The 22,724-nt window shown below is 39.2% G+C and overlaps 1 protein-coding gene across 1 annotated transcript in view; it reads left to right on the top strand.

Moving 5' to 3' along the window:
- The window catches only part of csmd3b (CUB and Sushi multiple domains 3b), a 322,370-nt gene that overhangs the window by 163,902 nt on the left and 135,744 nt on the right, over nucleotides 1-22,724 (top strand). Inside the window, exon 6 of the mRNA XM_070847130.1 lies at nucleotides 18,991-19,103. Within this exon, the coding sequence (XP_070703231.1) occupies nucleotides 18,991-19,103 (113 nt within the window). The remainder of the gene's footprint in view (nucleotides 1-18,990; nucleotides 19,104-22,724) is intronic.

Below are 22,724 nucleotides of genomic sequence, written 5' to 3' on the forward strand. Positions count from 1 at the left end.
CTGAGTCATAGTTCAGTGTTAAATTGCAGAAGGGTACGGGACCTTTTCACATGTGAAACAGACATGCACTTAGCTGGTGAAAATTAAACAAAATTCAGGAGTGGATATGAAGGTTTAGAACAAATGGCCTGGACATTAAAAAAATGCCTTGCATGACTTCATGGCACAAATACAGGAACAGGTTACAGCTGACATATCCAAATAGATGTAAAGTGGTAGGGCATCAGAGAACCCACTTTCTGCAACAGGGTGCAGCGTGGTGAGCTAACCTGTGGAGGCAGGTCAGAGCCCCACTGTATTTTGGGTGGTTGTAACATATGTGATCATGGTTCTAATCCATACTTTGGGAAAAGGAAAGGATTCATTTGACATTTCTGACCTGGCATTTCAAGACAGTGTAGTCACATAACTGCTGAGTTTATGGAACAGTTTAAGCACACTTGGAGTGCAGTAATAAAAAGTTAGAACAGGTGATAAAAATAAGTTAGAACTCAAATAAGAACAAGTAATAAAATGAAAATATTATTACAGATATAAAGCACATTTTTTATCTCTTGTTCTTCAAGTGTAGCAATTTTCCTTGGAAAAAATAAATAAATAAAATCTTAGCGTGATGTTAGCGTGTGTGTGTGTGTGTGTTTGTGTGTGTGTGTGTGTGTGTGTGTGTGAGAGAGACGGTGTATGTGTGTGTTGCGTATGTGCATGTGCAGTCCTTTTACACGGGCCTTGTATTTTAAAGACAAATTAACTGATGTGTGCTAGTTAGATTTTTAACAGCTCTCCATGTTTTTCTATTATTTTCTCATGTGTTTTCAGATGGGTCTCTCATAACAATATTTTTTTGCTCTGGCTGCTCATTGATTGCTGGTAAATTAGGGTATTGATCAACCATTGCTGTTGCTGTAACCAATTTGAATCTAATCATGGTCAGGGATATTAGCGTGTGTGCGTGTGTAATTGATTTGGAAGTAATAATGGCCGTGCAGCGGCTTTTAGGAAAGTGTTTAGTGTGTCTATACAGGAGCACACCATCCTGCTCACTCATTTGTATCCATATGTATATATGTGTGTAAGACGCAGAAGCTGAAGGATGCTTCTCACCAACTGGCAGTTTTTCACTGATATCTCTCACTGGTAGCTTATCGTCTCCTGCTGGTCACCTTTCACCTCATGCACTTAATCACATGTTCTGTTACTTATGTACAGCATGCCACAGTAAACCATAGGTTATTTTCATTTTGACAATTGTATGTCATTGTCATTTATTTATACATTAAATAAAAACAAACCACTCTTAATTGTCAAAGACAGATAATTATGAAGGATAAAACAAACAAAAACCAACTTTTATTTATGTTCTTTTACTCTGCTTTTATACGACCTCCAACACTGTGCTGAGTTTGAAACTTGTTCTGTGAAATCTTGAGTCCTTGCCAAAATGGCAGTACTTTTTTAAATATACTATAAGCCAACATTCATGCAAAAATGTATAAAGTGAAGAAAGTTAATTGTCAATAATCAATAGTAATGATTTGCCAGAGAAGCAATCAGGCACTCAGTCCAGATATAGTCTATGAGCAACAACAGCAGATTTTTTTAAGTGAGCATATGGCCATTCAGATTTTTTTTCTGTCGAGCTTCTATTTTGAACTGGAGGCAAATACAGAACCTTACTGCTGTGAAAAATCACCTTCTTAGGAGTATTTACGACCAATATTTATTGCTCAGATTTAGATTGTTGGCCTTTGGGGGATAATGTGGTGGTGACTGGTAGTGTGTCATTTAGTCTGACTGGTGTCTCGGCTCCTGTAATGTATAACTGCGTAGTTATTTACTTGCTGAATTAACTCGGGAGTCTCATACAGCATGCTGAGGTCAGTGTGTTGATGTTTCTCACACCATGGGTCTTTTCAAGCAGCCAGGCTGATAATATGATTGTAGTTTCGTACTGAGAGGAGAGCGGTGACATTCAGAGGTACAGCCTGGAGCCAAGCTTTCTCTGATGTTACGGATAACTGAAGATTCTTAACTGACCCTAAATAAAGTCAGTTTTCTCCCAGCCCATTGTTTCTAGCAATTTTAGGAGTCAAAGCACTGTACAGTACAGTATTGTATAAAGAGATACCTGTATAGAATTAAGCCACGAATGTCATATATTTGTAGAAAATACACAGAAAATCACATTTCAAACATGACAAAGCCTGACATGAACACATTAACAAATATTTTGAATCAACCTTATTTTCTATAATAGAAGCATCCCGAGTTTAAAAACTGCTCATTCTCTTCAGTTAGTCACACAGAATAGTACAGTAGAAGTTTTGGAGTGCACAAGACACCTTGTTCATGTCAGAAGAAGTCATGAAAAGACTTGTTTAAAATGATGCAATGCTCAGAGGGACATTGCAGAAAGCACAACTCTTACGCCTTGAAGTGGATGTGCAACATTGCAAAAGTCAATCCATGATTGCCTGCCTGTCAGATATGAAGATGAATGGAGATGACTGCAGAATGCCTTTCAGTTGGATACTTCACTATCAGAAATAATGCATCATCTCCTGCTTTCTCAAGGGAAATGACAGCCATGCTACTTTACTTAAGGAATTCAGTGTGTTATGGGGCAAAAAGAGTGTTACATGTTGCTGGCTTGGTGTCAGTGGATGCTGATAGTATAATATGTGTTTGACTATATTTGTACATTCACACAGCATGGCCTATAGTATGGTTGGAGCAAGAGCTTAAACCTAAATAATCAATGACATTTTTGTCATTTTCAACTAGTCATGTGTTTCATCAAGTACTTCATGATATTTCTTAAGTAAAAATGCCAAATATTTCCTGGCTTTAACTTCTTATTTGAGGAAATCATAGGTTTTATGTGTTTCAGATGCCGTTTCTCATGTGCAGTTTTGGCTGGAGGCCATAAAAAATAGCATTTTGACATCTGTTTGGGCTCAGTAACCTATCGTGAACCTTGTGTGGGAGGGAAAGTTAACCTTATGTACATTTCCCAAACCCATCAGTTAGACCTCATCATTGAAGCTCTTTCCCTTGTGAAAAGGCTGTCTCCCATACAGTGGATGAGATGGATCTGTGTTTACCCTTTACGGCTGTAGAAGGTTATTTTCATTGTTTGGTTCAGTGCAAAGACTGGATACCAACCACTGACACTTTCATTCACATGTGTCTTTGTCTGTGCTTGTTTGCATGTAAGTGCATACATTCATAATAATGAATGCATGTGTGTAGCTTTAGCATTGTGTCTTGTCTTTCTGTATATATACAGTAGCATCTGCAGATATTTGTCCTCTTTGTCCCCATGAAAACCCCTGAAGCTTGATGTTGACAAAATATCACTGTAAACAGTAGTGTTACCATTGCCTGTCTTTGTAAACAGCCTTTATTTATCTGTCTTATCAGAATGATGATCATCATGGAGGGAAGAGACACATTGAAATGACATTAAAACAGTTGAACAGGCCGCATACTAAGCACTTTTAATGACAACTTCACAATGTATAGCAGTAAGTTTAGCTCCTTTTTACCAAAGAATTTGCTTTTATCAGAGAAGAATGTGAAGCACATTATAACCCTTAATGTGAGAGGTAGGGTACATTATTTTGAGGTCATCTTGACAACACACTTACTTTAGTGTGAATCCCATTAGCACTGTTAGCACATAGCAGACAGTGACTCAAGCCCAGCTGTTTCTTTTTCAACTGGCAGGAATCTATTGTCAGTTGTCCTTTCTTACGGTGTGTTCCCAAGGCCTTTTCGAGGCAGCATGTGCACACTGATAATCCTTGCCAGGATCTGTATACAAATGCCTCTGGAGCTTTTTCACTAATGATGCCAATGGCAATCATTTCTTGGGTTTCCTAGCTATTCTATGCAGTTATTAATTGAATTTGCATCTACTGTTTTAAAGTATTTGTATCTGAAGCGGTTTCATATCTTATTTTAATCTTTTTTCTGTGTCGAATTGCATTCAATCACTTTTAGGGTCGACCTATTACTTTAGTTGTCAGTCACATCTGCACACCGACTGAGATGGAAAACCATACCAGTGGAGTGGATTTATAATGTGGGAAAAGTTTGCATGACTTCTTTGCATTGTTATATCTGTTCCTACCTGGAATCTATTTCTGTCTCCGTCTTCTGTCCCTCTTCATCTTGAGGGTTGTCATTATTGTTCTTGTTATTGCATTTTAAAACTATAATGCACACTTTATTAGCGATTTTGGTCTTGATCTTTGATTAGATTGGATTTGTCACAATGTACATAGTCACTGTTGTATGTAACAACCAAAGATCAATCTCAAAATGGAAGAAAACGAGGACAGATAAATATTCAGATGATTACTTGCCAACTTAGGGATGCATTGGAGGATGACTTGGATAATGAGAGTGTCCCTAAGAAGTCCCACGACTCATAATATCATTTCCAAACAGCAATATAGCCTATGTGAAAGTGTGCAAATGAGATCTTTATAAACTGTGGGCACAATGAACACCCAGACAATTAGAAATCAAATGATGCTTGTTTTTAGGCAAAGTTCAAACAATATAATATTATTTTATCTAAGTATCTTGTATTTACATTAATCTAAACTGGCTCAAAATGAGTGAACTGCAAAAACATATATACAAAAACATATATAATGTGTTGTTAATCTAAATCGGTGCAGTGGCTGTTGCAGGATATAAACCACTGACCCTTGTGTTGCAGAGTGGTCTCTCTGAAAACTAGGCCATGCTGCCTGATTCCATAGCAACTGGCTCACAACACTAAGTGCTAATATACTAATTTCCATTGGCAATTTGTGAAAGAAGCTAATAGCTAAAATGCTAATTTCTAAATGGTAATGGAAAATTTTCAGAGAAAGCTAATGGCTGATTTTCCAATATGTGAGTGTGTGGAAGAATTTGTTATGTTTTTATCAGTTGCTGCAGGGCTGACAACAGCAGTCTCACGCACACCAACACACACAGATGTAGCCTACATTCATGTTCACACACAAACCGACTCAAACACACTGTCACTCCTTACAGACACACATCCACAAAGATACACACTCACGGAAACTCTTCTTCTCACACAGGCACTTGTGTCTAATCAGTATGCAGAGAGGTGTGCTTGCGCCTATGAGAGTAGTATATCGCTGTGAGCTAAGTGCCTGTAATCCTAGCCTAACACTACACACACTAATACACATGCACACACACACACACACACAAACACACACGCAAGTTTTATATTTTGTTGTTTCAGAATCAGTTGCCCTTGAAACCAAGTAGAGCATCTTAAATATAACGATCTCGCTGTCTCTCTCTCTCCGTCTTTCTCTTTCTGTCTCTCTCCCCTGTCTTTTTATTTATCTGTCCATCTATCTGTCTCTTCATCTGTCTCTCTGCCTCTCTGTCTCTCCATATCTTTCTCAACATGTCTTGCTAGTCTCTCTCAACATGACATGTTGCATGCTCTTAGGTCCACTTACTTGACAGCCTTGACCAAATTCATGGTAATGGTGGATGGGGCTATTCAAAGTCTGTCATTTACCAATCTCCTGCATGTCAAGGATTTGTTTTTAGAGGCACTGAAAATTAATTTTGTCAGGCTTGAGCTGGAGTTAAGCAATGTCGCAGAGTGCCTGGAATCAGATCACCGTAGGCGCGTCGATTTAGCAGCCGGTTAATTCTGCCCAGATGCCAAGGTGTGACACAAATACTTCCAAACATCCATCATCCAATATGATCTAGATTAATTCTGCAATTCGGAGACCATATGTGTATATGATTAACACTTAAGCCAACTGTATATACTGTCAGTATATACATATTAAATACTGACAGTTATAGAAGCTATATGTGTCCTGAGTCATTGCAGTGTGCTTGGTGTTTCAGCAGCCAACACCATATGTCATGGGAGCGTAACAGTCAGCCAAAGTTTCAGCGATAATTTGGCAAGATGAAATCCCTTTTCCCATACTCAGCCCTCCTACCCCACTTTAACAATGTCATGAATCCTGTGATCAACACCAACGCATCATCATTTTATCTGGCACTGTGCAGAAACACATGAAACACATCAGCATACACTCAACAGTACTGCAGCAATGCAACAGAGAGATATGAAGACTCTTCTTCAATCCTGAGCACATTGGAGCATCTCATTCGCACATAATGTATTTAGCACAACCTAAACCATATGAGTGGAAATGTATTTGTTGTCACTGAAATTATTATTATTTGGTCTTCCTCCATGCTAATTTTCATCATCCTGTGACCATTGAATATTTTGATAATTCATATTTGAATAATTTGATCATTTGAATGAGTACACACCATGAGGAAAAGTATTAGCTTTCATTTCTGAAAGAAGATTTCTTGAACCTTTTTTTTTAACTACAACCAAACACATGCACACCAGAAACGGATGAAGGAAGGCATGTGGTTAAATAAACATACTTAAATAGAATCACCACCCATTTTCTCAAGGAGTATACTCTCATATCATTATAAATAATAACATATCCTAAGAATTAGAGAAGGAAAATGTGCCAGGGAGCTTAAAAAATGTATTAGCCTGCAATATTTGGAGAATATAATATTAAAAATCAAATGATTAAGTAATCTCTGCTGCATTTTTAAGTATTTTACAACATATTATGGGCCTACACATCCATTGTCAACCCACAAAGGTAAATGACTTAGTCTAAGTCTCATGCTACATGTATTTTTGTTGTATCCATATTGGGGGTAGCGGTTATACCGTTATAATTTTTATTGGTTTATGAAGGTTTTTTTTGACACATTTTCACACACATGTTCCTGGAAATGCATGACATTGCTTTGCGCACTCGATTTCTGCACCACACTATTTTTTAACCAAAATAACAGTCCTTCTGCCCTATGTGGCCTGCAGGCTTCTTTGTGACAGGTATGGCCAACCTGCTGATTTTGTTTGATTTAATGGAGAGAAACAGCTAAGTACTGTACCACTGGAATGTGTCCAGGTTAGTCCCAGAGATACAAACCCAATTTCTCCAACATCATCCATCAAAATTTACTCATTCTGCACAGTGTTGAAATTGGTTCGTTTTTTCACTTGGCTCAACTTCGCAGTCTTCTGTCTGTCCTCAGTCTATAGAAATATAACACATCACGTTTGTGTGTGTCTCCACATGAGAAACCTGAACAGTGAAGCATTTTCTAGCTTTGCTCAAAGTATTAACATTTGTTTGAGAGATGCTAAGGAAGCAGTGTAAGAGACAAAAAGAGTTTAATTGTGTTTGTGTGTGTGTGTGTGTGTGTGTGTGTGTGTGTGTGTGTGTGTGTGTGTGTGTGTGTGTGTGTGTGTGTGTGTGTGTGTGTGTGTGTATGTGTGTGTTTGCGTGAGTGCGTAATGTTATACTTGCAGAGTGCTAATCAATGCTGCTGGCAGAGAGGATGCTGGGATAGCAGCACCATCCCGAATAGGAAATGGAGCGATGACCTTGAACACAAGCAGACACCCCTTTTCTGTTTCTCTCACCCACGCACACACACAACAGACACACATATCAGATTATTTCAAATGTGTAAACACACACAAAAAGAGAGGCAGGCTTTTGCATCAAAGTCCTCTGCCCAGGTTTGTCTAGAAATTCAAATAGGTCTTGTGTTGCTGTCAGTAATGACTGTAGGCCTGTTTGGAGAAACACCTCAGCAGTCAGAGCCTCCATGACTCCGTAGAGCCATGGACCACTAGGGGCGGCTCAGAGGCAGAGTGGGTCGTCCACCAATCAAGATTGTTGGTTCTATCCAGTCCATATGTGGAAGTGTCCTTGGTCAAGACGCTTAATTCCAAATTGCTCCAAAGCTCTGCTTTGGTGTGAGTGCATGTGTATTAGTTTCGTCCTGATGGAAAATTGGCAGCCACCCATCAGGGTATGAATGATTTGTGAACAGGTCAATGTGAATGTAGTGTTCAAGTGCTTGAAGAGGTCTACAAAGGTGCTATGCAAGTGTAGGCCATTTACCATAAGTAGCACTATGGGGCTATGTTTTTGTGAGCTGTGATACAAGTGCATAAAACGCAGGTGTACAGGCAAGAGTGGCTGACACATTACACATTACTGCCAATGGTTTCACACTATTCCACTGATTATCAGGTGTGTTAATGTGCAGAGAAAAAGTATCCATGTGCCAGCAAACCACAGGGACAGCAAGCTTGCAAACATGCATGCACTGTTCAGAATACAGGTTTCAAATGGAAAGCCTGCAAACTCGTCTTTGCTGCAAAAATCACATCAACCACTTATTTCAGAGTCAGGGAGGACTCCAGAGAATCCATTACCAGACACATTCATAGGCCAAATGACTCTCATAGAGAGCTTGCAAACACGTTCATGATGCAGACTATTTTCCTGTGGATCTATTTGCAACATTGGGGTTTATAGGTTATACCAGTGACCTTCACACTGTTTCTCTGGGGGCATCAATTTTTAAATCCAATTTCTTTTAGCCCGAAGTATAATTTGGGAATACAAGTCTATTGTCTGGGCATTTCTATGCAAATTTAGCCCACTATTAAGCCACACCTTTGATAGTCTTTGACAAATTGTGAAAATCTTTCGGGAACCCACCTTATTATTTGCTGGAGCCAACATAGAGGAGAGGAAGAGATAGAAGGGGGGGGGAGTCAGAGAGGTGTCATGGTGTTTTAGGGAGGCAATGTCAGGTCACGCAGAAGAAGACAAGAGAGGCAAAGAGACAGGAGACAAGAGAGGGATGGGTAGAAAGGAGGAGCAGAAAGGGCAATTGGGGTGACAAGAGGAGCCAGGAGAAAAGAAGTGGAGATGAGAGGTAAGAAGGTGAGTTAGGAAGGAGACGAAAGCAGAGGTGCAGAATTAGGGACAAGGGGGGGCGAGATGAGAGTTGACAGGAGAAGAGAGGTGGAAGGAAGAATAAAAGGAATGGAGGGGGAGACACAGGAAGAGAAAGCCATCAGGGGGACTCATGGGTGAGGAAAGAGGTTGCAGAAAGAAACAGAGACACTGAGAAGGACTGAGAAAGGCAGAGAAGGACAGATAAGCACAAACTTTATCTGACAGTTGCTATCTGTACATCAAGTTAAACGTGATCATGAGAGTACTGCAATTTAATTAAAGCCATGCACACAACTTAATCCACTGTTTCTTTAATTTTGCTCATATAAAGAGTGTTCACTGTAGGATTAAAACATGGAGATCTGAAATTAGTAGCATTGTTGAAAGATTGTTGAGCGATGTAAACACCATACGGCAACTAAGCCTGTCCATCTGAGCTCCCACAAGCTGTGCAGCTTGCCCAGTATGTGAGACAATCCACTTTTAGAGCTACTGTCTTTTTTCATAGCTGGACAAACTGCACAATTTTTACATCGGAGATGCTGAAAAGAACAACCAACAAGACATGCGTTTGCATTTTATGAGGGCTGAAAAGATACATGACAACAAATTCAATCAACACAGTATGCAAGATTGCATGAAGATGGGTATATTAAGATAAATCTTCTTCTGCTATGCATGTAGAGAGCTTAATCAAATTACTCTTAGAATCAAAGTAAGGTTTATAATTAGATTAGTGTATGATAATTAGATTATGGTGTTTATGCAAACAAAGTCACGTTATACACATTCACTCAGGATAAAAAGCCCAAAATAGGTCACTTTCACTCAAGGGCTTTGAGGCATCCTCAACTTTTGCACTTAATTACACTGAGCACCATGGCAGAGTCTTGATTATCTCATATGCATTTGATCTTTTTATTTTTGAATTTTCAAACTGTCTGCTAAACTAATGCTTATAAAGATTCCAAAACACATTCCTCTTGGTAAAATGGTCAATGTTCTTTTGACTACTTCCTTCCTTTTTATGTTTTGCAGAAGGTCAAATACTGAAATGTGAAATATCCATTGACTGGAGTCTGCAGAGTTGGCTTTTCTTCTTTTTGTCTCTCTTCAGTAACTTAACAGAAGGCCATCTTATTTTATAATCACTGCTGACCTTTTTTTTTTTATAATAAAGCATAATTATATTGGCAAGGGCGATGAAATACTGTTCTCATGTAGACTACATTGTCAGACAGTAATTACAGTGAACACGTCATCAACACAAGAGCAGTTTTTTTCAGGCTCAGTATTTCTCCTACTGTTATTTAAGGAGGGTGGCCCACCTCAAATATCGGACATATCGGGCCACCTGACTGATAAAGAATTATTGATAACATTAATTAGTTTTTGTAATAATATATATATATATAAATATATTAAGAACTAAACTTTACATTTAAGGTGATCTCCCATAATTATGTGTAGTTTATGAATGTTATGTTATTTCTGCATAAAAAAATTATGTATATGTCAGATGCTTCACAAAACTTTATAATACATGCAAGCATGTTGTAGAATATCATCCATTCTTGAATATTATGTGATTATTTCTCAACATCTATACACACTGTTTTTTAACTTATTTTGCCTTATGTTCGATTTACAATGTTTAAGTCAGGAATAGTCCATCAAGCTGTGAGAAGCAGCCAAATCTGTAATGTCTCCCCAAGTCCTGCACTGAAGCAAGGTCCTATGCAAGCATGGCTCTATGCATAAACTGTAAAGATTAATTATAAGCGACAATGTTGGTGTTTATTTTTAGTCTTCACAGTGATGCTGGTCATGTTGCTCATCATGTTTCCTGAAGGATAAAATGTAAAACAACAGAACTGTTGGGGGCCAATCTCAGGAAAATTAAAGAAAATATCCGAAACCTTATTGTTAATCCTTTTCTGAATGTTTATCTTACTTATTAGCTAATATTAAATTAAAATGTGTGCCATATACCAAATCCATTCGCACATTGCTCCGTCAATGTTCCCCCCACCCCATCCACCCACACCACCCCTCCAAGACAACTGATCTAGGGGAAACACTGAAGTCACTGTTGCTGGGCAATGAAATTTGATATTTACCACTCCCACAGCAAGAAACCTTTCCAGGTGGTGTTGAGCCAAACCCGAGGGACCAGGCCAGAGGCTGAGCATCACTGGAGCACGATATGTAGTTTGGCCAGGCCACGGGAAATTAATTCTACCACCCTAAATACGTCGTCATTGTCATTCCCTAACCCAGTCCTTGTGTATGCACCTGTGTGTCTGCTTGTGTGTGTTTCTTTATGCTTGTGTGTACTTGGAAAGTGTTGCATAGTGAATAGTGATCCACTGGTAGTGGTATGGTGCTGACATTATAATATAATGTAATTTAATAATAATAATACCAGCTCCCTCTCCATGTCCCTGTCCCCCTCTCTCACTTTCTCTCCCACTCTCTGTCTCTGCTCTGATTACTGTGCTATCCCGCAGGCTACACACACACACACACACACACACACACACACACACACACAGTTTGAGAAGGCAAGGAGCCGCCCAGAATTGCAATGGCTTTTGGAAAGAGACTGAGCTAAAAGAAAGAAGTGATCAGACAGAGTGACGGAGAGTAATCCAAGGAGAGAGAGACTGTAAGTGGAGACAGGGGGAAGGCATGAGGAGAAAGAGAGTCATGAGAGAGAGGAGAGGGGACGAGAGGGCAAAGTAATAGAACTAGTAGTTTTTAACTCTATTATGGGGTATTCACTGGCTTTAGCAAGTTTCCTTCCAAGAGTTTCCTTTTCTCCTCAAATCATAAAATCACATTTCATTCAGTTATTAAGGACCAAAGTTTTGTCATGGCTCAATATGGGTCCAGGCTATAGATCTAGTTAGAAAGACAGACAAGTAGACAGACATCAACGTGGAACACTTCAAAATATTTTGAGTCGGATTTGTCACCCTGTTGTGTAACAAGCCAAAGCCAGTATTTTTGTCTTAGATGTGATACAATAACCTAGTGTTTGGCTGGAACTGTGTTTTCCACCACATCAAGAAGTAGAAAAATAGCAAGATTTGTAACCTGCTTGCTCTGCCGTCAGAGCATAAACTACCCAACAGATGGTATAACATGTTTTACACAGGGTACTTCCCTCTATAATAAACAAAACTCAGCTGTTCCAGCCTGGAAAACTATATTGTTTAGTTTTGGTTTTATTGATTTTGCAGTAAAATTGTCTCTTTAAAGTAGTTCTGCCAGAGCTTAATTTATATGATTACGTTAAGTATTTGTATTTTGTGTTAGAATCAGTGCTCTGGGCCACCCACGTGCTTTTAAGCAGTACTCAGATATTTGTTGGTTTATTCAGAGGTACTTTGAAGATATACTACACGGTTCAAATTATGTGGATACCTGAACGTCAGTCTACTCATCCTAAAATCATGAGCGCTAATATGCTGCGATAACATGCTCCGCTCATCTAATTTCAGGCTTTCCACAAGCTTTTGGAACATGGCTGCAGGGATTTGCTCCCATTGAGCTACAAAAGCATCAGTGAGGTTAGACATTAATGTTAGGAGATGAGGCCTGGCTTGCCGTCGGCGTTCCACTTCATCTGAAAGGTGTTTGATGATGTTAAAGTCAGGGCAGAGCCAGTCATGTTCTTCCACACCAAACTCAGAAAACCCAGCATACAGCGAAGGTCCTTCCCATAATTCAATACTGATGTCTATCTTTTTTCGAAATTGGAAACCATCACTTCATGGTACTGCATTAACAACTAACCCAAACTGTGAAAGAAGTGTATGTAACAGGTGATTGTGTCTCTTTAATGGTCTCAAAGGTTAATGCCTACAGTACTCACTCAATTTATAAATTATCAATGTCAGAGTGATTGTTTTTCCCAATTTGGTCCACAGCCACACACTCATGTTTTATTTCAGCTGTCCGTGTCCGTGTGTGAGGAGGCGAACTAGGAGGAGGAGAGAAATTTAGATGAGATAAAGGAAGGGGAGGGAGAGACAGAGCAGGGTCCTGTTGTGAACACTGATTACTCTCTGCCCACTTGAGATTGATGGAGAGTGACACAGCAGGCACGCTCCCGCTAGCACGAACACATACTCACACATATAAACAACACATTCAAACACATACGTACACAATGTATCTAAAACAATCGCATGCACACACACACACACAGTCACACACACAGAGGACTTCTCTGTCTCTGTATGCTGATTGATGATGGCTCCACCTAGACTACATTCAGCCCAACACTCCTGCAGTGCATCTGTGTGTGTGGTCATTTCTCTGTGTGCATGCATATGTGTGAATGAGCACCCCCCCCCCCCTCTTTCTCTCTACATGAATGTGTGTGTGTGTAGGTGTACGTGTGTGGCAGTTCCCTCCTGTCTTAATTAGGGGAGGCTATTAAGACAGATTGCCTGATTAAGTAGCATTCCCCCACTGTCTTATGAATAGCCACACACATGCACACACAAGCAGACACACAGACACACACACACGCACACACAAAAGTTAGTGTTGGCTCGGGTAGCTCTCTAACTCACATGGCCATGGATGTAAGGATTCTGCATGTGTGCGTGAGGAGCCACTCATTACACAGCAGGTAAAACTCTGAACCTCTTCACATGCGCAGTCTCGTAAGTCAAATTGCCAGTGTCACATGTATCACAGTGAACGAAGAAACATCTCACATACTGCAGGAGTGGGACTGCACAGAAATGTTAGACTCTTAATGCTGTGATTGCATTTTGCAGCACAGAGTTGATAAATCTTATGATGAAAGGTACTGTTCATTTCAAATGCATTTTCATGCAGCAGTTTGGAGTGAAAGCTACAGCTTAGTGCTATGAAACCATTTAAGTTGTGGGAGCTCCCTACATAACAGAAAACATCAGGTAACTTGACTAATTTGGTACCTTCTTTTCTAAAACAGACTGAACAGATCATTTTCCTACATCCTAAGTACAACTGTGATGTGTGAGGTGCTATCACAATGTGCAGACTGCACCATGTGTATCATATAGGTATAAAATAACATAGATGACAGCAGAGTGAATTATTGTCATTGAGCTGAAGTATGTGAATGTTCTTTGTATTATGTAAACGTGTACAGTCACAGTAAATTAGCGAACTGCTACAATTTCTAAAACAAAGCCCTGAGAATTGTACAAGTATGCAGCCCTTCCTTTGATTATAATATAATATTTCCTGTCATGTGTTCAACATGACAAATGTTCTTTTTAATTCCAATGTTGTACATGTTTTAATCGCTAATCATTACCTGCACTGAAACCTGTTCTCCAGTAACACTGCTTTTGTGTTTTGTGATTACATTCTGCTTAAATGCTTAAAATGAATAATTAACAAGTTAACAAATGGACCAATGTGCCTCTGTCAGTGTGTCTTCCTCACCTTCTCCCTGCTTCCCTTACACCTCTCCCGTGTTTCATCGTTCCTCCATCGATCTTTGCCTCCTTCCGTCTCTTTCCACCCCATGCTTCTTTATTTCCTCTCATTCCCATACCACCGGTGGAATAGCTGGTTTGTATTTCCGTAGAGGAGAAGCACAGAGGATAGATGGGAGGATTGTAGACAGAGAGATGGAGAGAGGGAGCGATGCTCTTTTGGTCTAGTGTATTTAATCAATTATGTTCTTTTGCTCCCTCTGGCAACTCTCCACTAGACATTCTCTCTCTCCTCTAGACACACTCACACACACACAAATACACACACATAAATGCTCAAACACTCACTCTCCATCTTGGTATTTATTTTTTTCCACTTTACCAATTCGCAGTCGAGCGTGGAACACAGGAGGCTTCCTGTGCTGACCTCAGATTGTTTACCTGATGAGACTGATGATTTTCTAAACTAACTATTTTCAGATTGAATATTACAGAGTAAGAGTTGTGTTGTGAGTTCCCTGGATGTTTCTGGGAACAGCCATTGTTGGTGGTTGATTGCTGACAGGCTCCTGTTGAGCAGGCATTATGGAACATTTTCTCCCAAAAGTAACTACTGCATTGGGATCCACTGTGCTTTACAAAACTGTGTTTTTCAGGGGGGAAATATCTCCAGAACAAGTCATTTCCTGTGAATCTCTGGAGAAGAACACCAATTTATTTCTTTTCATAATGGAGACACTTGTTTTCAAAATAGAACACTAACCAGAACCGAACAATAAAAAACACCCTGGTGACAGAGCCCTTATTTAAACTTCTATAATATTTCGTCATGGCTCTTGAAGGTATATGTCTGTTCATGACATCTTCACAAAACTTACTGTTTTACTGTATTTCAACTTTTTTTTTAGTGTTTGTAGCTCTTAGTAGCAAGCCTGGCTTCACCCAATATATTTTATGCCTATGTCACTGTCAAATCACAGACTGGGACACCCCCTCAGACCAAAGTGTTAAAAAAAAGTCATTAAAGCCCATTGGAAGATGATCTATAATACCTCCGGGCAGCTTTGAAGTGCTTTTATTGTAGATATGTTGGGAGAACACTTAGCAGTCACAGACAGAAGCCATCAGCATAGATGAATGATTTAATAATGCATTACGAATTGTCCATACAGGGAAAATCAACTAGCTTCTCAGCATTTCAGAAGCTGTTGCTTTTTGGAAGTATTAGGCTTTTTGCTGGAAGCATAATTTTAAGCTTTAATTATCCATGTAAGTGTCAGACTGTGTGTGCCAAGCACACGTAGTCTTTTTTCAGTATCATGCCTTGGACCTATGCAGTAGCTGTGCTACATTTCAACAGTACTTGTTGAGACAAAGAGCACGAAGAGGAGGTGTTTCCAGCTGCTGTTGGGATCCAGATTGGTGACCTTTTTAGTTACCTCCTTGTTTCTCTAACCTTCCAGCTACTGCTGCAAGAGAGATTTTTCTGATTATACCTTCATCCTGCAGCTTAAAGTTGTCAAGTGCTTTCTGAGCATGCAGTTTAATATTTTACACACACAGGCTCTCTGTATAGATTTATGATTTAATTCCTATTTTAATATTGAAACAAATTTAATATGCACAGACTATACCCTTAATGATGCACTCTGGGCAATGATGTCACAGCAGAGAGTGAATTAAGAGCTGTAAACATGAATAATATGTATGAGAGAGAGCGCACATATGAAAAGACGTATAGAGGAGAGCTGAGGAGAGCTGAGGAGGGCAGGATCAAGAGAGTTATGAAGAGAGAAGGAAAGGGAGGAATTTGTAGAAAAGAAAGAGGGGAACGAAAATGTTGATTATACAAAGGCAACTCCAGTTAATAGTATCACTTGTAGTAGTATAGTGTCGAGAGATGAAATGTTGTGTTTCTTTACTTTTCAGCCTGCATCAGATGATAATTGGACCACATTATAGTCATGTTAGGTAAATACAGTAAGGATTATAAAGATATTTATAAAGAGACATAAGGAGTGAGATCTAAAGTGACTTCTGTTAGCTTAAAACACAGTGTACATTCTCTGAAGGACTGGTATATTGTACCCATAGTCCCCATGTACTAAGCCTTTGATCTGTCTCTGTTACAGTATTTAGAGTATGTTGAGGCTAGTGTTCTTTTTTTGGAAAAGGTCAATCTATTCCGGGTACTTGTGGGTGCCTTGAGAGTAGGTACTCTTCTTGTTTCTATGCCTGTTGTTATAATTATTAATTAAGTATGCGTCATAATCGTTTAAAGTCTGTGCACAGCAGAGCATGTGGCGCATGGTTACCGCACTAAAGAACCCAACAAAACACCACTTACAGAAGTTTAAAACTAATATATAGATTTATTTCATCTAATTTTCAACACTGAACCCTTACATACTTTAAATGGGAGTCTATATTTGGGTACGTCTCAGTAGAATCTGATGGTTACTTAATCAAAAATATCTTATTGCAGTGTTAACTTGTTTCAGCTTGTTCATGAATTTACCTCGTGCCTTTATCCAAACAATAATATATCATAATCTGGTTCAGGTAGATTTTGACATAATAATTTTCTCCAAATTTAAAAATTTAAAATGTCTTACATCAAGCAAGGGACTCAGATGTCCCTAACAAGGAAGATGTCCCTACGGAACAGGACAGAAACAGGGCACTCCCAGTAGCTTAGGGCACAACACATCCATAACCATGAACGACAACATCCCTCTGAGTGTTATTGTATAGTTGTGTTGGCACCAAATTTACTATGTAGATCAGACTCTTGTGTCTTCCTAGGTCTGTGAAATCACTGTGTGTGCATGTGAGTGTGTGGGTGTGTACGTATGTGTGTGTGACTAATAGCAGACATCAGAGAATCCTACTGATCTAGGGCACAAGGTGACCCTCTCTCTCTCTCTGTCTCCCTCACACACACCCTCACAGAGACACACCTTCTAAAACACCTGCTCAGCATTCTTGTGCTCCACTTTAAACCGCTGTTATTAGAGGGTAGTGGTGTTGGATAGAGGTGTATGCACTGTAATGCCACTATCCATGTGTGTTAGCATGCATTTGTGTGGAAGTGTGTGTGTGTGTGTGTTGATATTAATGGACTGCAAAGGTTAACAGCAGGGGTTTATAAAAGGAGACAAGCGAACATGAGAGGGCAGTCTGCTTCATACTCTACACTGTTAATGTGTGTGTGTATCTGTGTCTAAAATGTAGCAGCCAAGGTGATATCACACCATGAAAATGTAATGAAGGAGAAACAGCACCTGTTACACCACGTTGCAAGATGAAAGCACCATACATCAAACGACTGATGTATAGAAGGGGATTATTGCCAGCAGAGATTGTATTTGAGCTGCAGATGTTTGAAGTAACACAGGAACAAGGGTATTTTATTCTCTAAGTGTCAACTGGAAAGCAGTCACCTCCTCTAAGGCTGCCAACAGTGACCTTACACTCCTCACTTTGCCAACCACAAGGGCCTTGTTCATCTTCTCAGCCAATTAAGGGATCTTATCCTCCCCACTTGATGAAAGAGTTGCAAATTTGGTTCTATCTACGAATGCAGTGCACCATCAAAGCTTCAGTTCATAAGCTTGCTTTAATGGAAAAAAGCTACTATTGTTAAAGATGGTAGATGCAGTTGGACAGTCCGGCAGATGTTGTAAACCTTGTTGTATTTGCATATAGTGGTCTATTAGATTATTTTTTTTTAAGACTTTATTGTCATTCATGGTTATACACCAAGCAGCGCAGCAGAGGCTCAAAAATAGTGCAATTACAATGGCATGTAAAATATAAAAAGGCACATTTCTATATTAATATAAGAAGATAGCAGTGGAGGAAATATTAGAAGTCATATGGATCACTGTAATGTGGTCCAATACAACGTCAACTTCTTAACTCCAGCTTTAGAAAATACCATGAGAATTGAGTGGTTCAAATCCCGTAACCAACTGGCGAGATCTTACAATCTTGGCAAGAATGATGAATAACAAATACCATTTCCTACTTCGTTAAGAGTAGTCAAGGCACCCGTGAGCATGCAGGATAATCCCCAGTTACTCCAGTGGGGCTGCAGAAACAGACTTGTTGTGTTAGGCGATGAAGTCCTGACCTGGCATGTAATTCAGCCTGTGTCATCACTGACATAGTAAACGTCCTCACTTGACTCTAGACAGCAGCTACACACACACACACACACACACACACACACACACACACACACAGGCAAGATAGAAAAAGTAAAAGAAATCCAAAGTAAAATAAACCATGATTTTTAGTGTCTTTTGTTGCAGTGACATTTTTACAGCTTTACTACTTTGTTTAACAGACTTCAGCTTTGTTCTTTAACAGAATGGCTACACAGTTTTATGTCTTCTTCGTGCTCCCTCTGAGACAAGTCTTTCCTGTATTTGCTCGTACATGCATGTATGTGGTCTATACTTCTATCTTTAAAAAATTTAAGACCTTCAAAGCAAGGACATTTTTGCAACACTTGCTCATTCTGCCTGATCCTCAAGGGCCTATAGCAGGATTAGGTGAAAAAAAGGGTAAAGCCAAGGTTCCATAAGTACTTTTGTGTGTGTTAGGATGTGGGTTTGTGTGTGTTTTTCCATTTCTTACACATGTTTTTTTTTCCACATTTGTTTCAGGTTGTCAGGCAGTAATGTCCCCTCTCCCATCGTTAGCAACAAGAACTGGCTCCGACTGCATTTTGTGACTGATGGCAACCACCGTTACCGTGGCTTCAGTGCACATTATCAAGGTAAGATGGGTAAGATTATATCCACAGTGAAAGGCATCTTAATGCACACTCTTACACACACACACACGCATAGATAGTGTTCATATATGATGAATAGCACTTTATACTGTATTCACAGTATCTACAGATGCCTTGTATTTGTTAATGATGGTTCTTTTGGAAGCTCTGTTTTTGCTTCTTTGCCTTTTTCTTTTTCTTTTTTCCGTTTTGTTTTTCCGTGCTGCCTTTTTCCCTTTCAACTGACGATTTTTCTCCATCATCTTGCCTCTAACTCCTTTTAATTATGCTTGTTAACTCCAACCTTACCATCTCTTTTCTACTGTAATTTTCTCACAGATTCCATCTTTCTGCATCTCTCTCAATTTCCTCCTCCCTTTCTTTCCCTCCCTCTTTCTTTCTCCCCCCCCATCTACTTCTCTCTCTTTTACTCTTTTTCTTCTGTTCTCTCTCTCTCGGGTAACTGCTCTTAGTAGAAACTAGTAGAAAACTAGGAAATTCACTTGGCAATGTCCATCTCTCCAAACAGTGATAATGAGAGCTGGATATATGGAACTGTGCAGACAGGCTGATTTATATTTTACACTTAACTTGTTTTTCATACCCTCACATGTTTTGTTTTAGCGTCAGATCACTTCTTGTTCTTGAAAAAAATACCATTGCCTCTTTTTTGTGAATCGCTAATGCATGGTGCTTTCAGCCCATTCAAGATCATAAGGTACACAGGGCTGCTACACTCATGGCCAGAGGCATGTGGCAGACCTGCAGCACAGCTGGAACCAGGGTGTGATTAAAATACGCTATCAGTATATGTTTTGTGTTTCAGCGTTTCTAATCCACTTTAATTAAAAATAAAGAGAACACGTTCTATTTTTGTGTTTATTTTAAGTTAAACTAGCTTAAAGTAAAGCCATGAAACAGTACAGTGTACCTTCCTCCATGCGTCATTGACCTGGTCTGAGTAGGCGGGCAGCACAACAGTAAATCATGGTCATGCTTGACACAAAAATTGCACCATGCCACTTGATTATTACTGACACACTCCCTACTGTGCCTCGCCTCTCACTTCAGCACATTCAAGTTCACAGCAAGTCACCAAAATACCAGGCATACTCAGGCAAGAAAAATAAGGCATGCACCCATCCAAAATGCTACTTCTCTGCAGCGGAGACGGTGCCATGTGCTGTTCTTAAAACTAGGCCCAGCTTGTATATTTGTCAAAGAGACACACATAGGACAATGTGCAGTATGCTGGTGTTTACATGTCATGTTTTGAAAAGACACAAAATGCAGATTATATTGTGTCAGAAACACTCAAACACAACTCAGTGACGTCACGTAAGCGTTAGCAAATCTTTTTCTTTCGCTCTCACTATTATTACTGTCACTATCTTTGTCCACACACAAAGGTATATTTTTCATACATGCTGTATAACACTGCGGTTCCTCAAGACGGGTATGATGATAATTTGCTCATTTTTCAGCTGTCACAGTCATCACTAAGAGGCCTTTCTGAACATGTTGGAATGGATGTTCATTTTTGTTCAGACAGACAAGTCACGGTCTCCCTACACAGGTTTCTGTACATGAAAGGTTTGTCTGAGAAACTGGCTACTGAGGTAGAAATAACTATAATTTCCTTGAACAAGTGTGGAGATTTTTAGAAACCTAATCAGTGAGGAAATTTTCACTGCTGATGATATACGCTCTCCAACCTTTAAACTACAAAGCATATGAAGTCCATAGCTCTTCATATATGTATTCATGTGGCCAAGTCCAATTAGTGTGTGTTACATTTTCCTCTTTAAAGATAATTTAGTCTTCATTTAGATAATGTTAAATCAAATAACTATTTAAATATTTAGATTTGAAAAAGGGTTTCGTATTGATCTTGAAAATGTCTACTGTTATAGTCGCATGTGTCACTTGCAGGACTGGTCAATTAAGTGAATTAAGCTATTGAAACTGCAATTAATTCAGTAGTGATTTTATATTAACTCTGCATAATTTCCCAATCTGTGGGTATGATGAGATAATTAAGTTGAATATGACCCCAGATGTTAGCTTGCAGGAAATATTGCTTGTGCTCGATTTTAAAAGAATGACAACTGTGGATGGATGTCTGTGTGGTTGTCTTTTGAGTCCCCACTGTCCTATCTCCTACAGGCAAAGTGCCAAAGAAAACAACAAGAGGAACAACCACTTATGTATTTTATTTAGACAGCCAATTAAGTATTCTTACATGCATCGTATAGGAAATTTTATTGCGGAGCTTTTAGAAATTAAAACCAAGTCATTGTTAAACCCCATCATTCTTTTCCTCTTCCTCTTTCAACACATCTTTCCACTCTCTTCTCCTTGACCTTCCTTCAGTTTTTTTACTCTCTCCTTGTCCTCATCTTTCTTTCCTCCCTGATCTCCTCTGTCCCTTAACCACCCTCTCTCCACATCTCTCCTTCTGGCTCTCTCAGACCTTCTCCCTGATTGACTGATGGACAACCTGACCACTCCCCTTGAGATTTGCTTTTAATTTGTATAATTGATCTTAATTGATCTTAATTAGTTTAAAAGGTTAATCAAGATGTTAATGAGGGGTGTCACTTTGATAGGTTGGTTGATTAATTACTGGAGTTCTTAACAAGCTTTTGATTGACTGGCTACTTCCTGTCAGCTGTCAGTCATCTCCATTACCTCCCGAGTTCTTACACTTTAGCACAAGGGGCACCTAATTGTTAATTTCAAATTTTTACATTGTTCCTCAAAATCTTGCAGGTTAAAATCATCTCTAAAAACATCCCGCGCTACCTGGATATGTTTCCACAAACAGTAATGTTTAATTTCAGTATCTGTGGATTTCAATAAATCAATGCCGATGATAAAATAAATACACGTGCTGAATTTGGTTTATTATCTACTGTATCTGTTATCATTACTTCACACGCAGTTCACACACAGCGTGTCAACAGTGCCAGTGAGAATATAACTCTAAATGCAACATTGCCAATGCCACTGCTGACATTGCAAAATGATTGATGGATCTCCTGTTCCACTGTTATCTTATGGAACCACTTACAAAGCAGTGGAAAACAAAGGAAACTTATAAAGAAACAAGCAAACAAAAAAGAAAAACAAAAAATTCACATGTAGTTCTTTGAAGGCCTTTCTTAAATGATCTCTGAAGTCTTTAATCTTAGACGATGATATTATTTTGTATTTCACTCTGTTCTTCTGCATTTATTATGTTAGTGATATCCCACTCTTTATCTTTTTTTCTTTCTTTTTGTTATGATTATTATGTTTTTTCCTCCTCGACTGTAATTCTACCCAGCAAGCCATATGTTGCTCTGGTCTACTAAATTCTACTTGTCTCCAGGAGAATTAATTATAATGGAAAAGCCCTCGAGCTGGGTTAGTTTAGTTTAGTGGACAAGACTGTATGAAAACATTTCCAAATTTGTCTCTGAGAGACTAAATGAATAAATATGCTTTGGCAGAGTTAGTTTAGTTTATAAGACGCTGCTATGGGACCTCGAAGGGAGATGGTTGGCTGTAGGTGCTGCCAGCTAGCAGACAGACAGACAGACAATGTATGTGTGTGTGTGTGTACCACGCGCTCCATGTTTT

This window comes from Pempheris klunzingeri, chromosome 16 (assembly GCF_042242105.1).
Source record: "Pempheris klunzingeri isolate RE-2024b chromosome 16, fPemKlu1.hap1, whole genome shotgun sequence".
Taxonomy (NCBI): domain Eukaryota; kingdom Metazoa; phylum Chordata; class Actinopteri; order Acropomatiformes; family Pempheridae; genus Pempheris; species Pempheris klunzingeri.